At 40.6% G+C, this 17290-nt stretch overlaps 1 protein-coding gene across 6 annotated transcripts in view; it reads right to left on the bottom strand.

Annotated features, from left to right (window-relative positions):
* RPS6KC1 (ribosomal protein S6 kinase C1) overlaps positions 1-17290 on the bottom strand; it is a 197226-nt gene that overhangs the window by 134949 nt on the left and 44987 nt on the right. For 4 of the 6 annotated variants that reach the window (XM_049868346.1, XM_049868348.1, XM_049868347.1 and 1 more), the window contains one exon: positions 5895-6010. The exons of the other annotated variants lie outside the window; for them this stretch is intronic. In XM_049868346.1, the coding sequence (XP_049724303.1) occupies positions 5895-6010 (116 nt within the window). The remainder of the gene's footprint in view (positions 1-5894; positions 6011-17290) is intronic. 6 annotated transcript variants of the gene reach the window in all.

Genomic DNA, 17290 nt, shown 5'->3' with positions numbered 1-17290 from the left:
AAGAAAAACACAGACAAAAACCCTAGAAGAATTCAGGGAAACACTACAAGAACAAAATGAGAAAATAAACAATTAGAAACCATGCAAAAACAGCAACTAGAAATCCAGAAGATTAACGATAAAATATCAGAAATAGGTAACTCAATGGAAGGACATGGAAGTGTAACTGAATCAAAGAAAGACAGAAACAGCGAAACAGAGGAAAAATGTCTTGATACTAATTTGTCTGAGGAAAAAACAGAAAAAGGAATGAAGAAAGCCTAAGAGTTACATGGGAAACTATCAAAAGGAATAATTTACACATAACTGGAATTCCAGAACAGGAGGAGAAAAAGAGAAGCACAAAGAGCAATGTTGAAGATTTACTGGCAGAAAACCTGATACCACGAAAGTCAAGAAGGTTGCCCTCCAAGAAGCTCAAAACTTTGGTAATATCATGAAAGTTGAGGTGTCTATCCAAGAAGCTCAACGAACCTCATACAACCTCATACAAAAGAAACTCACCAAGACATAACATGATCACACTTCCCCAAACACCCAAACCAAAGAAAGAATTCAGAGTTGTCCATGAAAAATGAAATATCACCTACAAAGGGACACCAATAAGACTTAAGCTCTGATTTCTCAGCAGAAACCATGCAGGGAAGAAGGCAATGGGATAACATATATAAAATCCTAAAAGAAAAGAACTGTCAACCAAGAATCACATATCCAGTAAAACTGTCTTTCAAATATGATGGCAAAAGAAGGACATTCCCAGAAATTAAGGGAATTTGTAAAAAACCCGACCGGCCTTACAAGAAATATTAAAGGAAGTCCTTTGGACAGAGCCAGTGACATTAGACAACAACCTGAGATGAAGATACACAACAGCATCACCCAGACACCAATGCAGATAAGAGTTCTCAAAAGCAAATAAAGCTGCAAAGTTGAAAACAGGGAACCAGAACCGTCAATCTGTAAACAACGGCAACATCAAACCAAAAGGGAGAATGGCTGGTGTCGTTATACAACTTCTGTATGGAAAGGAAGTCAAGGCAATATCAAGATATAATGGACTGTTGAATACTTAGGAAGAAAAAGGTAAATTTCAGAGAAACTGCAAAGAAAATTATGAATCTACTCACCAAAATAAAAAAGATGAAAATCAAAAAGACTCAGCAAACATAAAATCAACAACAAAGGAGACTAAAAGAAAATCCATAAACAAAAAGAACGCAGCACAGAGAACTACGCAGAACGAAGAAACCGTTAGCACAACAAAAAGCAAATCAAAACAGCAGCGGTAAATTCATAACTATCAATAATCACACTGAATGTAAATGGTATAAATGCACCAGTCAAGAGACAGAAAGTGGCAGAATGGATAAAAATAAGGAAATAAATTTAAAAAATGGCCTATCAATATGTTGCCTACAAGAGACACACCTCAGACACAAAGAAAGACATAAATACTTTAAAAATCAAAGGGTAAGGGGGACAAAAAAAAATCCAGCAAAGAGTAATCTAAAGAAAGCAGGAGTAGCAATAATAATCTCTGATAAAATAGACTTTAAGTCAAAAAATCCATTATGAGAGACAAAGAAGAGCATTATATAATGATTAATGGATCAATCCACCAAGAGGACATAACTATAACGAATATTTACGCACCCAAAGACAGAACGCCAAAATACATAAAACCAGCTCCAACAAAACTGAAAAGAGAAACAGCCAGTTCTACAATAATGAATAGCAGGGACTTTACGCACCACTTTTGATGATGGACAGAACAAAGAGAAAGAAATTCGACAAAGATACAGATCTAGTTAACATAACCAGCCACCTTGACCTCACTCCACCCAGCAGCAGCACAGGACACATTCTCCTCCAACGCACATGGGTCACTCTCCAGGACAGGCTGGATATTAGGGCACAAAGAAAGCCTGAATAAATTCAAAAATGTCAAAAAAAAAAATACAAAGCATCTTCTCTGATCATAACACTATCAAACTAGAGATAATAACAGAAAGAACATGGAAAAAATTAAATACATGGAAGCTGAATAATGCCTTACTTAAAAGACATTGGATAATAGAAGAAATTTTAAAAATCTTAGAATCAAATGAGAATGAAAACATAACATACCAAACCTTTGGGACACAGCAAAAGCAGTGCTCAGAAGAGAATTTATAGCAATAAATGCATACATCAAAAAAAGAAGAAAGGGCCAGAATCAACAGCTTATCCCTACAACTCGAACAAATAGAAAAGGAGCAGCAAAAGAAGTCCATGGTCACCAGAAAAGGAAATAATAAAGATGAGAGCAGAAAGAAATGCAATAGAAAATAGAAAAATAATAGAAAGAATCAACAAGACCAGCAGGAGGACCAATTCCCTCAATGAAAGAGCTCATCTAAAATTAAAGAAACTACTACCTTGTCTATCAATAACATTATCTAGAAACAAACGTCCAGAGCCCCAAATCATAGATCAAATTCTCTGACCTGGAAACAACTGAGGGAAAGTCCACCAGCCAAAGAGATGAAAATGGCAGCTAACTAACTGTTTACCATTCCTTCTTGGGGACAGGAAAGGGGGACATGTGCAAACAGACTTGTTGAGGTGGAGAAAATGTTCAAAAACTGGATGGGGGTGCTAGCTGTACAACCTATAAATTTATAAAAGCCATTAATTATACACTTAAAATTGCTGAATTTTAAGGTATGTAAATTATATCTCACAAAACTGTAAGTAAATAAATAAGCAACCAGCAAAGAGTCTAGGGTGGCAAGGTATAGATGAAACAAGGTTAGTAATATACTGGTAGTTTCTGATGCTGGATGAAGGGCAACAGAAGTTTATTACACTATTCCTTCTACTCCTGTGTTCCTGTGTATGCTTTAAGAAGTCAACCTCATCACACGGTTACATGGTCATTTGCATGTGGTATCATCAGTGCTTCTACAGAGAGAAGCCATGTTAGCATGGCACACCCTCCGCACTGGCTGCCTACAGGCATCCCCTTCCCATGTCATTCTGCCTTCTTCCACAATCAGGACTATGAGATGCAAGAAGGACTCCTTCTAGGCAAAGGTTTGAGGAAAGCTTTTAAAAAGTGGTGTGTTTCTTTTAGTCCTTTGCCCTTCACACCCTCACCCTGGAACCTAGGTTCTGGATGACATTATTGAACTTCTGTACCAGAAACTGTCTTGGAAGAGGTACAGCCAGAACAATTCTTAGAAGCAAGGATGGCGAGATTACATCTCAAATACTTTGGACATGTTATCAGGCGGGATCAGTCCCTGGAGAAGGACATCATGCTTGGTAAAGCAGAGGGACAGAGAAAAAGAGATGGATTGACACAGTGGCTGCAATAATGAGCTCAAGCATAATAAGGATTGTGAGCATGGTGCAGGACCGGGCAGTGTTTCATTCTGCAGTACATACTGTCCCTATGAGTCAGAACCGACTCAGTGGCACCTAACAACAAGAAGCAATTCCGTACTGTCTTCCTCAGGCTTCGTGTATGAGACAAATAAGCCCTTTATTGCTTAAACTCATATGGTGGGCTTTTTTTTTTTTTTTTGCTTGCAGTTAAATAATCCCCCCAAAAACATGTTTTCTTATCTTTACTTATATAGACTGAATGCCAGTATTGTGATCTTCCCAAATCAGTGTCCCTCTCCTGCCCAGCGTACTACTTGAGATTTTCCAAGACTAGCTTGGCTTCTCTTAAACCGCCAACCTTTTCTTCCTCTTCTTTTGTTTCTCATTTCGCAAAGCCTAAAAAACAAATATCTTCCAGTAGCAGTTACAACCAGGAATTCCCAGATCCAAAAGAAGTAGAATGGACAGGTAATTTTCATTTAAATTGTTTAAAGGCTACAATCTAACTTCCATGATCCCCAGACTGATGATTTTTTTTAGGCCTGCGGCCTAGGTTACTTTGCATGACTGCCTTTCTCAATATCCAAAAACAGTATCCTTCTTGCTTTATAACAACACCTTTTCTACAAGCATCAACTCTGGTGCTACACAGAAACAGCTATGATAAAGAACAGCAAGGAGCTACGGAGCTACATGTCCTATCGATTTGGCTGGACCTTTTATCCTAGAGATTTGCCTTGGGTCATAAGCAGACACGAACTGATGATCTCGGTCTAGTTTCCCAGAACAATGAAGTATTAAGCAACAAGGTCAATAAGCAGGATTCTTGTTACTACAAACTTTTCTGTCACTATTTCTATTACTATGTCATAATCCTGAAATGTCTTTCAACAGATCAACTTTCCTCAGTAAACTAAAATAGGCCACAAAAAATAAACTCTCTTCTAGCTCCACCAGCATTAGGAAAATTAAAAATCCCACCACTCCTATACTTCGCTGGTTATGTATCCTAAGAAACTAAGTTTATACAAATGAGTGGAGTTTTAGTTATTAAAATAAAAAATTACGGCATGTGGTATGATTAATTACTTTTGTGTGAGGCCTTTCTACCCATGGGCTTGTAACTCCCACCCAGGTGACTGTGTGATAGCGTAACTGTGGCCCACCAAGAGAACTGGTCAGTTTTGTCTTAAAAGAGCCAATTCCACATCAGCAGGAGGGGCCCACCGCCACCAAGGAAGGAGAGACCACCAGGAGAGTACCAGCAGCAGGAGACAGGCAAGCTGGGCTTCCTGGCCCACAGGAAGAGAAAGTTGAGTGCCTTTGGGCAGAAACTGAGGGCCAGGGAGGGGCGTGCTTTCCAGCACAGCGGGAGAAGCTGTCCTGATGGAAGAACTGTATCCTGAGTGCTCTTGAGCCTGGACGGTAGCTGTTCCTTCCCTAATAAACCCCGTCATTGTAAGAACGGTCTGTGAGTTCTGTGTGGCCATTGCACTGAATTATCGAACCTAACAGAGAGTACTGTGGCGGGACAGGCGGTGTCACAGCTAGTAAAGACGGCAGAGGGAGGAGGCACGTCTGACCTCCACCTCGGGGAAATCCGCCTTGGGCTGTTGATCGGTTCTCCTTTCCCCTTGTGACCTCAGAGGAGGTCACACACTGCCTTCAAGCTGCTTTTACACACAATTACCTGGCTTTACAGGGCTAAATGCAGTAGGAAAAATGCCATGATTAAAGACAATAATATCAACTGACAACTTCCACAGATTTCATTCAAAATAAAGTAGAAAACTATTATTTAAAATGATAAAAACAGCCAAACCCATTGCCTTCTAGTCAATTTTGAGTCACAGTGACCCCACAGGACAGAGTAGAACTGGCCACAGGGTTTCCAAGGAGCAGCTGCTGGTTAGCAGCCAAGCTCTTAGCCACTGCACCACCAGGAAATGATAAAGGGTTTGGAATTAAAACACTACATGTCAAGAAACTTAGAACATGAATATCCAATGATCTCAGGTAATCTGTGTAACTGTAAAGTATCTCTGTGCTATACAGTACACAGCCGACCTCCGTATAACTGTACAGTATCCACTTCTGTTATATCTTCACACAAATTAGTAGATTTTTAACAATTTAAGATGGACTAGTAGTGGTTTATATCACAAAGAGAAGTCTGCCACTGAAACACACCTCAACAAGTGAAGATCACTACAGGCGTTTCACCTAAATTTTTTAAAGGGAAGTTTCAATTACGGTGGCATGAATTAGATCATCTCTAAGCCCTCTGCAGCAAATTAAAAGAAAACCCATAAATCAAAAATCTAATACATTTCTACACTAAAATCAGAAGATATGCCACAGACATTATTTAGCTACTAGATCCTATGCACATTATTTTAGTAAATAATGAAATTCAAAAGCAAACATTTTCTTATCTGAGAAATAATTTTAAGTCTTGCTTTCACTACAAATTAGAAAATAAAATATTTAACAAAACATAAAAAATTCCAAAAAGACTGCCAAACCTTGAAAAACTCCTCAAGTTGTTTGCTGTTATAAAGAGCGGGAATGTTTGCAGAGAACTGTAGCAAATCTTCAGCACACTGTCTTCTCTCTTCAATAACAGTTTCATCAAAACGTCCTAAAATTAAATGAGTGTCAGCACTTAAAGAACGAATGATCAAACACCGTTTTTTGATAGCTTACGTCCAAAGATTAGAAAGCAGCCGTGGGCCTTTCGTTGCCTATTTGCTATGCTTATTCTATGATCTTCTGAAGTCGAATCTAGTCTCCACAGTTATAACCAGTAGGGCTCTCACCGGAAAACAAAACAACGCTCCCCATGAAACAAGGGGCAGAGATGTCACCTGACAAATAAATGGTGCGTCCATGACCGCGGGCCACGCAGTGAACGGACTTACCATTCAGAACGCTGGTGCTTTGAAACTAAAGTTGAAAAGAGAATTTTAAAAAACTCAAATGGTTTCCTAACTAATTTGATGCTGTAATTACCCATATGATTTTCCCTTTTCCACTTTTTTTGATTTATAAACGGACTGGAGAGAGGAAATTATGAGGACATCTGTGTATCAGTGAGGTCAGAAGCCTCAGCTTGAAGCAAAAAGCCTTTATGCTGGATTCCACGTGTGGCGATGCTGTCAGTGTCTGTGACCACCCGCCTGGGAGAGCGAGCCCACGCAGCACCGGCGAGCTCCGGTTCACAAGGCGATCGAAACGGGGTCTTTATGGAACGTCAAAAAACGATACATACAATTTGAATGCTGATAAGACATTTTCAAATATGATCCTTTTTTACTGCTCTGAGGTTAGGCTACCGGCTGGCTTTTGTCACATGCCACATATCATACTGACTGCAACACAGGTTTAAAAATACAAAACCAAAACAGTAACATCATCACATACTTCAGCGTTTGAAGTGGTTTTGCAATGTGCTAACAGAAAACTGGGCACAAAGAAATTCCTAGTCATATAACCCAAGGCAAAATATGAAACTGAGCCACTGAAATCCTTCGGCTCAACGTGTCTCGTGTTTATGGGGAAGCGTCTAATCCACAGTAACTAAAAGAAAAGGTCAGACGGGTCTGGATTCAGGCGCTCACTCCATCATCCCCTCATTTGTGAAATGGAGTAAATGAGCAATGTACCTGAAGCTCTGACATCCACGCCAGGCACCGACTAAGCACTTCGTAAATTACTGTCGTGGTGTCTTTACATCTTCAAGCACCATCACAGATCCTAGCGTACAGAACATGCTGAACAAACTTCTGTTGACTGTTCATGAGTGAATTAGTGAAAACTAGGAAAACCTTTCTAGCAAACGGGAGCTCTTACAGTGGAACCTTCTGCCCTAGAAGGTAGTCAGTCAGCTTTCACTAACAGGAACTCTTACCTGTGGGTCCGCAAACCCTCTAGGCCATGGAATATGGATGGGTTTCAGAAATCACAATCCTGCAAAATTCCATGCATACACATATACATTTTTTCTACATTTCTAAAGGGTCTTCAACTCTTACCAGCATCTCAAAAGAGCCCAGGACTCCAGAGCTGAGGTATACACTGACAGCCTCACACACGGAATTTAGCAGGCAGGAGGTAGTCAATTAGAAGACTGCTAACATCCAGTATACTATTTACTTATCATAATAAAGACTGCACCTTCATAACACAGTTCACAAAGAAAATGTTCTACATTCTACTTCGGTGAGCAGCCTCTGGGGTCTTAAAAGCCTGTGAGCACCCATCTAGGACACTCCACTGGTCTTACCTCTTTGGGTTCAGGGACCAATGAAGAAAACTAAAGACACAAGGGAAAGATTAGTCCAAAACTAATGGACAACAACTACCACAGCCTCCACCAGACTGAGTCCAGTACAACTAAATGGTGCCTGGATACCAACGCTGACTGCTCTGATAGGCATCACAATAGAGGGTCCTGGACAGAACCAGAGAAAAATATAGAACAAAATTCTAACTCACAAAAAAAGACCAGACTTACTGGCCTGACAGAGACTAGAGAAACCCCAAGATTACAGCCCCCGGACACCCTTTCAGCTCAGTAATGAAGTCACTCCGGAGGTTCACCCCTCAATCCAAAGATAAGACAGATCCAAAAACCAAAACGAGACTAAAGGGGCACACCAGCCCACAGGCAAGGAGTAGAAGGCAGAAGGGGAAAGCTGGTAATAGGGAATCCAAGGTTGAGAAGGGAGAGCGTAGACATGTCATGGGGTTGTTAACCAATGTCATAAAATAATATGTGTACTATTTAATGAGAAGCTAGTTTGTTCTGTAAACCTTCATCTAAAGTACAATTAAAAAATAAATAAATGTTGTAAAAAAATAAAACAAAGACTGCATCTTCTCCCTTAGTAAAATACTTTCCAATTTTGAACTGGGTACATGGCAGCCCAGAACAAAGACTAGTTTCCAGCTTGCCTTGCAGTTAGGTGTGGTAAGGGGCTAAGTTCTGGCCAATGACATATCAACAAGTCATACTGTAGCTTCCCAGAAATCTCTTTAAAAGGCACCTGGTGTACACCCTGTCTCCTCTCTTCTGCTTGTCCCCTCCTTTTCCCAGGAAGGACAATGAGGTGGGAGGTTAAGAAGACAGAGCAACAAGGAGAAAGAGCTTGGATCCCTGATAACTGTAAAGCTGCCATGCCTGAGACTACCTCCAAACCTTTTGCCATGAGAAAGACATCAATTTCTATCTTGTATGACAAGTAACCAAACCTAATATAACCTATTATGCCTAAATGTGTTTTTCTGTTAGTTCTCAGTCCATATGTATGTAACAATTCCAATCAGTTCTCCCAATGAAACAGCACTTCTAAAATTAAAGACCCAAAAGCACAGAGAAGAAACAAGTCTACACGAGCCACGACCTCATTTACCCTGAGACCAGAGCTAAGGTGCCTGGCTACCACCAGTGACCATTCTGACCTGGGTCACAATAGTTGGTCTCCACAGAATGGAAAAAAATATGGAGAAGAATTCAAATTCTTATTTAAAAAAAGCTAGACAGAGATTGGAACTCTTATGCACTGCTGGTGAGAACACAAAATGGTACAGCTATAGAAATAGAAATACCATATGATCCAGCAATCCCACTCAGAGGAATATCTCCTAGAAATATAAGAGCCATCACATGAATAGACATATGCACACCCATGCTCACTGCAACATGTTCACAATAGCAAAAATATGGTAACAACCTAAGTGTCCATCAACAGATGAATGGATAAACAAACCATAGTACAGACACACAACGGAACGCTACGGAGCAATAAAAAGTTATAAATCTACACAACATCTCACAACATGGATGAAGCTGGAGGGCATCATTTTTGTGTCGTTAGGTGCCATCAAGTTGGTTTCAACTCACAGCGACCCTATGCACAATCAAGCGAAACACTACCCAGTCCCGCACCATCCTCACAATTGCTGCCATGCTTGAGCCCATTGTTAAAGCTACTGTGTCAATCCATCTTGTTGAGAGTCTTCCTCTTCTTCACTGACCCTCTTCTTCACCAAGCATGGTGTCTTTTTCCAGGGACTGATCCCTCCTGATAACTTGTCCAAAGTATGTGAGACGCAGTCTCACCATCCTTGCTTCTAAGGAACATTCTGGTTGTACTTCTAAGACAGGTTTGTTTGTTCTTTTGGCAGTCCACGGTATAGTCAATAGTCCTTGCCAACACCACAATTCAAAGACATCAATTCTTCCTCAGTCTTCCTTATTCATTGTCCAGATTTTGCATGCATTATGATGCGACTGAAAACACCATGGCTCGGGTCAGGCGCACCTTAGTCCTCAAAGTGACGTCTTTACTTTTCAACACTTTAAAGGAGTCTTGCGCAGCTAATTTGCCCCACGCAATGCATCTTTTGATTTCTTGACTGCTTCTTCCATGAGTGTTGATTGGAGATCCAGTAAAATGAAATCCTTGACAACTTCAATATCTTCTCCGTTTATCATGATGTTGCTTACCGGTCCATTTGTGAGGAGTTTTGATTTCTTTACGTTGAGGTGTAATTCATACTGAAGGCTGTGGTCTCTGATCTTCATTAGTAAGTGCTTCAAGTCCTGTTCATTTTCAGCAAGCAAGGTTTTATCATTCGCAGGTTGTTAATGAGTCTTCCTCCAATCTTGATGCCCTGTTCTTCTTCATATAGTAAAGCTTCTAGGATTATCTGCTCAGCATACAGACTGAAGAGGATGATGAAAGGATACAACTCTGACACACACCTTTCCTGACTTAAACGATGTGGTATCCCCTTGTTCTGTTCGAATGACTGCCCCTTGATCCATGTACAGATTCTTCACGAGCACAATTAAGTGTTCTGGAGTTCTGATTCTCTGCAATGTTATCTATAATTGATTAAACGATCCACACAGTTGAATGCCTTGGCATAGTCAATGAAACACAGGTAAACATCTTTCTGGTATTCTTTCCTTTCAGCCAGGATCCATCTGACATCAGCAATGGTATCCCTGGTTCCACATCCTCTTCTAAATCCAGCTTGAATTTCTGGCAGTTCCCCATCAATATACTGCTGCAGCCGCTTTTGAATGATCTTCAGCAAAATTATGCTTACTTGTGATATCAATAATATTGTTTGATAATTTCCGTGTTCTGTTGGGTCACCTTTTATGGGAAGAGGCATAAATATGGATCTCTTCCAGGTGGTTGGCCAGGTAGCTGTCTTCCGAATTTCTTGGCACAGATAAGTGAGCACTTCCACTGCTACATCTGTTTGTTGAAACATCTCAGTTGGTATTCCGTCAATTCCCAGAGCCCTGTTTTTGGCCAAAGTCTTCGGTGTAGTTTGGACTTCTTCCTTGAGTACCATGGGTTCCTGGTCATATGTTATCTCCTGAAATGGCTGAACATCAACCAATTCTTTTTGGTATAGTGACTCTGCGTGTACCTTTCATCTTCTTTTGATGCTTCCTGAATAATATTTTCCCCATAGAATCCTTCAGTATTGCCAAATAGAGGCTTGAATTTTTTCTTCAATTCTTTCAGTTTGAGAAATGCTAAGTGTATTCTTCTCTTTTGGTTTTCTATCTCCAGGTCTTTGCACATGTCATCATAATACTGTCTTCTCAAGCCACCTTTTGCAATCTTCTGTCCCGCTCTTTTACTTCACCATTTTTTTTCCTTTTGCTTTAGCTACCCGACTTTCAAGAGCAAGTTTCAGAGTCTCTTCTGACATCTGTTTAGGTCTTTTCTTTCTCTCCTGTCTTTTTAATGACCTTTTGATTTCTTCATGTATGATGTCCTTGATGTTATTCCACAACTCATCTGGTCTTCAGTCATTAGTGTTCAACACATCAAATCTATTCTTGAGATGGTCTCTAAATTCATGTGGAATATACTCAAGGTCATACTTTGGCTCTTGTCAGCTTGTCCTAATTTTCTTCAGTTTCATCTTGAACTTGCATAAGAGTAACTGATGGTCTGATTTGCAGCTGGCCCCTGGCTTTGTTCTGATGATATTGAGCTTTTCTATTTCTCTTCCCATAAATGTAGTCGATTTGATTCCTCTGCGTTCCATCTGGCAAAGGCCATGTGTACAGTCGCCATTTATGTTGGTGAAAAAAGGCATTTGCAGTGAAAAAGTCATTGGTCTTGCAAAATTCTATCATGCTCTCTCCGGCTTTGTTTCTATCACCAAGGCCATATTTTCCAACTCCCAAGCCTTCTTCTTTGTTTCCAACTTTTGCATTCCCATCACCAGCAATTATCAATGCATCCTGATTGCATGTTCGATCAATTTCAGACTGGCTAAGTTGGTAAAAATCTTCAGATTCTTCATCTTTGGCCTTAGTGGTTGGTGCGTAAATTTGAATAACAGTCATATTAACTGGTCTTCCTTGTAAGTGTATGGATATTCTCCTATCACTTACAGGATTGCACTTCAGGGTAGATCTTGGAATGTTCTTTTCAACGATGAATGCAACACCATTCCTCTTCAAGTTGTCATTCCTGGCATGTTAGACCATATGATTATCCGATTCAAAATGACCAATACCAGTCCATTTCAGCTCACTAATCCCTAAGATATCGACGTTTATGTGTTCCATTTCATTTTTGACGATTTCCAATTTTCACAGATTCATACTTCGTACATTCCACGTTCCCATTATTAACAGATGCTTGCAGCTGTTTCTTCTCATTTTGAGTCTTGCTACATCAGCAAATGAAGGTCCCAAATGCTTGACTCCATCCACATCATTAAGGTCGACTCTACTTTGAGGAGGCAGCTCTTCCCCAGTCATCTTTTGAGTGCCTTCCAACCTGAGGGGCTCATCTTCCGGCACTATATCAATGTTCTGCTGCTGTTCATAAGGTTTTCACTGGCTAATTCTTTTCAGAAGTAGACCACCAGGTCCTTCTTCCTAGCCTGTCTTAGCCTGGAAACTCAGCTGAAACCTGTCCGCGACAAGTGACCCTGCCGGCATTTGAATACCGGTGGCATAGCTTCCAATATCACAGCAACACACAAGCCCCCCACAGTACAACAAACTGACAGGAGGACATTATGCTTGTGAAGTAAGTCAATTACAAAAGGACAAATACTGTATGAGACCACTATTATAAAAACTCATGAAAAGGTTTACACACAGAAAGAAATAATCTTTGATAGTTACAAGGGCGGGAGGGATAGGGATGGAAAAACACTAAGCAGACAATAGATAAGTGGTAACTTTGGTGAAGGGTAAGACAGTACACAGTACTGGGAAGTCAGCACAACTTGACAAAGGCGAAGTCACAGAGGCTTCATGGACACATCCAAATTCCCTGAGGGATTGAGTTAGTGGGCTGAGGGCTGGGGATCATGGTCTCAAGAACATCTAGCTCAATCGGCATGATATAGTTTATAAAGAAAATGCTCTAATCCTACTTTGATGAGTAGTGTCTCAGATCTTAAAAGCTCGTGGTCAGCCATCTAAGATATGTCCACTGATCCCACTCCATCTCGAGCAAGGGAAAATGAAGAAAACTAAAGACCCAAGGGAAAGATTAGTCCAAAGGACTAACAGACCACACCTACTACACCCTCCACCAGACTGACTCCAATACACCTAGATGGTGCCCGGCTACCACCACTGACTGCTCTGACAGGGATCACAATAGATGATCCCAGACAGAGCTGGAGAAAAGTGTAGAACAAACTTCAAACTCACAAAAGAAGACCAGGCTTACTCGTCTGACAGAGACTACAGAAAACCGAGTACAGCCCCCGGACATCCTTTCAACTCAGTACTGAAGTAACTCTTGAGGTTCACCCTTCAGCCAAAGATTAGACAGGCCTATAAAACGAACAATAACACGCACAGTTCAACCACGTACAGGAGAATAAATGGGCACACCAGCCCAGAGGCAAGGATGAGAAGGCAAGAGGGGACAGGTAAGCTGGACTAATGGAAATGTGGAACCCAAGGTCAAGAAGGGGAGAGTGTTGACACATCGTTGTGTTGACAACCAATGTCACAAAACAATATGTGTATTGTTTAATATGAAGCCAATTTGCTCCGTAAACTTTCACCTAAAGCACCATTAAAAAAAAAAAAAAAGTTTTACTTAAGAATGTCCTCGAAGCAGTAAACAGTAAAAGTGAACTTCATTAAAAATCTGACAATGAGGACAGCACATCCTGAAGCATTTCCCTCTCACAGCTCCTGGATCACAATGCTCACTTCCTTCAAGCTTAAGGCCGCAAGCTTCTTAAAGATGACAAAGGGTGTTTGAAGTCTTTGCATCTCCAGTACCTACTTTCAAAATTTTTCTTAAATTAAATGTGCCCAGAGAACATCTATCTAATTAAGAGTTGGGCTGAAATGAATCAAATAAGATGCTATTAATAACAGATTTTGAATATGCAACCATCCAAGCACAGCAGCAAAAAAATGGCGGCCAAGAAACAGTACGTGCAATGGCAAACAGCAGCTCAACTTTAATCGTTAAAAGTATTAAGGAAAAAAGTAAGAACTATTGATATTGAGCAATAGCTATGACCGGAAGAGAAGACAACAGAAATGTGGAACGGCATGAAATACCTGAGCCCAAAGGCCAAAAGCAAGCAGTCTGACTTTTTCAAAGGTAATAGTATACAATAATAAGAGTCCATGAACCTCCTAATGCTTAGCTGGAGAATAGAATGAGTTGATGGCATGATCAGAATTAATGATTCTACTGCTAGTGATCTGTTTTTCATCTCTCTATTGTTTTTCACCTAAGAAAATATAAAAGCGTTCCCTTTCAATTATGCATCCTAAATATCTTGCTTATGACTTATACTTCAACATATCATTAAATAGCACTAAGTATTGGTATTAAATATTTGTTAAAAATTAAAGAATTGGAGCAATAAGCTTTTGATGACCACTTCAACCTGGTATAAGTGCCATTGGTGTTGCTACTATATGAGGTTCCCTGCAACTAAGAGATACGTGAATCATCAGACTATCCTGAGGAAGCAAGTGTGAACCTCAGTGACTCTCAGTCCTGCAATCAGCCTGAAGAAATCTCTATCTCATGTGGACCGGAAGCCAGTGGAGACAGAATAATTTCAGATCATTCAGAATTCTTCCTAAATCAGTAGGATCTGCATAAATTACAGTCCAACCAAGAGACCAAAACCACCCCACAATATGGAAAAAGTTTAATATAAAGAATTATTAACCATGACAGAAGAATAATGAAAGATGGAAAAAAGAGAGCTCTAAAGAATACCCCACAGTTGAGGAAAAACTTGAAAGGGGAAACCCTTCCTCGAGGCTGGAATCGGACCTTCTTGGAGAAGGTGTGGTTGTAGCCTGTTCGATGGGGGACAAGTTTCCTGGGCCAGAGCTGATCCACAGTTGTCAGAAAAGACGCCTCCAGAATCCAGGTGGCCCAGGCTGGCAGGCAGTCAGGGTGCCAGGAACCTACTCACGAGCAAGGTAACACAAGCCCTGGATATGCAGTATCTGTATGGGGAAGGCCATGGGAAACACCCTTCTGGGGGTAAAGGTACACCAAGTTCAGAGGAGAGGCATACAGAAGGAGAAAGGGACATCGGGCACCTGCTTGCCGGTGAGACAAAGCCTGGGGTGCACAATGTCCATGTTGCTGGAAGGAGCACTGGAAACAATGCTCCAAGGTGCTGGTAGGCCAAAGCTTAGGGGCAGGTACACAAAGGGAGTAGGAAAGTCAAAAGCCCGCTCTCCAGCAGACCTGGGGTGCCCTGATGTCCTCAGCGAAGTGGTTACGAACCCGGCTGAAGCTGCAAGCCTATACTGCTGTGTGGTTAGAATAGAATGTCCCTGGCAACATTACAGCAGAAGCAAGAATAAATGAAATCACTAAATCGGGAGGAGGAAGAAAAGCCCCTACCCTTCTGCAATGCCCCTCCAACACCACCTACTGCCAAGCTTAGCAGCATGCTCACTGCAAAGGAAAAATGCTGAAAGGGCCCAAACAATTATCATACAACAGGAAATGGAAGAAGGGTCTTGAAGTTAAGAGGAAATAAATGGATAATTGACAATTCTTGCTGTTGCTGTTAGGTGTCGTCGAGTTGCTTCCGACTCATAGCAACCCTATGTACAACAGAACGAAACACTTCCTAGTCCTGTGCCATCCTCGCAATCATTGCTATGTTTGAGCCCATTGTTGCAGCCACTGTGTCAATCCATCTCATTGAGAGTCTTCCTCTTTTTCACTGACTCTCTACCAAGTATTATGTCCTCCTCCAGGGACTGGTCCCTCCTGGGGGACCAGTCCAAAGTACATGAGACCAAGTCTTGCCATCCTCGCTTCTAAGGAACATTCTGGCTATACCTCTTCCAAGACAGATTTGTTTGTTCTTCTGGCAGTCCATGATATAGTCAATATTCTTCACCAACACCATAACCCAAAGGCATCAATTCTTCTTCAGTCTTCCTTATTCACTTCCGCATACATGTGAGGCAACTGAAAGTATCATGGCTTGGGTCAGGCATACTTTAGTCATAAAAGTGACATCTTTGCTTTTTAAGAGGCCTTTTGCAGCAGATTTACCTAATGTAGTATGTCATTTGATTTTCTGACTGCTGCTTCCATGGGCATTGATTGTGGATCCAAGTAAGACAAAATCCTGAACAACTTGAATATTCTTTCCATTTATCGTGATGTTGCTCATTGGTCCAGTTGTGAGGATTTCTGTTTTGTTTATGTTGAGGTGTAATCTATACAGAAGGCTGTAGTCTTCAATCTTCATCAGTAAGTGCTTCAAGTCCTCTTCACCTTCAACAAGCAAGGTTGTGTCAGCTGCATATGGCAGGCTGTTAATGAGTCTTCCTCCAATCCTGATGCCCCATTCTTCTTCGTATAGTCCAGCTTCTCAGATAATATACTCAGCATACAGATTGAATAAGTACAGTGAAATGATACAACCCTGACGCACACCTTTCCTGACTTTAAACCAAACAGTATCCCCTTGTTCTGTTCGAACAACTGCCTCTTGATCTATGTACAGGTTCCTCATTAGCACAATTAAGTGTTCTGGAATTCCCAACCTTCACCAACATTATCCATAATTTGCTATGATCCACACAGCGCAATGCCTTTGCATAGTCAATGAAACATAGGAAAACACTTTTCTGGTATTGTCTGCTTTCAGCCAAGATCCATCTGACATCAGCAAAGATACCCCTCATTCCACACCCTCTTCTGAATCCAGCTTGAATTTCTGGCAGTTCTCTTTTGATATACTACTGCAACCATATTTACTTGTGTGTGATATTAATGGTATTGTTCAATAAGTTCCACATTCTGCTGGATCATCTCACTTTGGAATGAGCACATTCTTAGAACCAAGAGATACCAGTGTAATTCTAGGCCAGGAATTGCAGGCCAATCTTGAAAGGCAACAATCCCCCGAAAGAATGAAAAATATAGCTGGTACCAGTTACGGGAAAATACTCCATAAAACCACTGTAAGAATATCAATATGGTACAGAAGTAGGTATTGATATAAGAATAAATAAATGCCACAAAAAAGAAATCCTTAATTAATAGCAACGCATATGAAAAGTTCATACATAACAAAGATGGAAGTCCAATTTCATTGGGAAAACAATGGATTATTTAATACATTATTGTAGAACAGATGTCTAACCATCTAAAAGTAAAATGGAGCACCAATTGACAACCCATTCACTTGCAAGTTCCACATGGATTATTCCTTAATGTTTTTAAAACTACAGTAATCTTACAAGAAAATGCAGGTGTCAGCAGATATTTCTAATCAAGACTGGAAACCCAAAATCTAGAAGGAAAAAAAGACAGATAATACCGACCATATTAAAAGAAAAGTTTGACAAAAGATATCGTGAACAATTCTAAAATATGCACATGCATGTAGGTTT

This window comes from Elephas maximus, chromosome 24 (genome assembly GCF_024166365.1).
Source record: "Elephas maximus indicus isolate mEleMax1 chromosome 24, mEleMax1 primary haplotype, whole genome shotgun sequence".
In the NCBI taxonomy this organism is placed as follows: Eukaryota; Metazoa; Chordata; class Mammalia; order Proboscidea; family Elephantidae; genus Elephas; species Elephas maximus.
The sequence above is the reverse complement of the archived record's forward strand: the minus strand, read 5'-3'. Positions and strand labels throughout refer to the sequence as shown.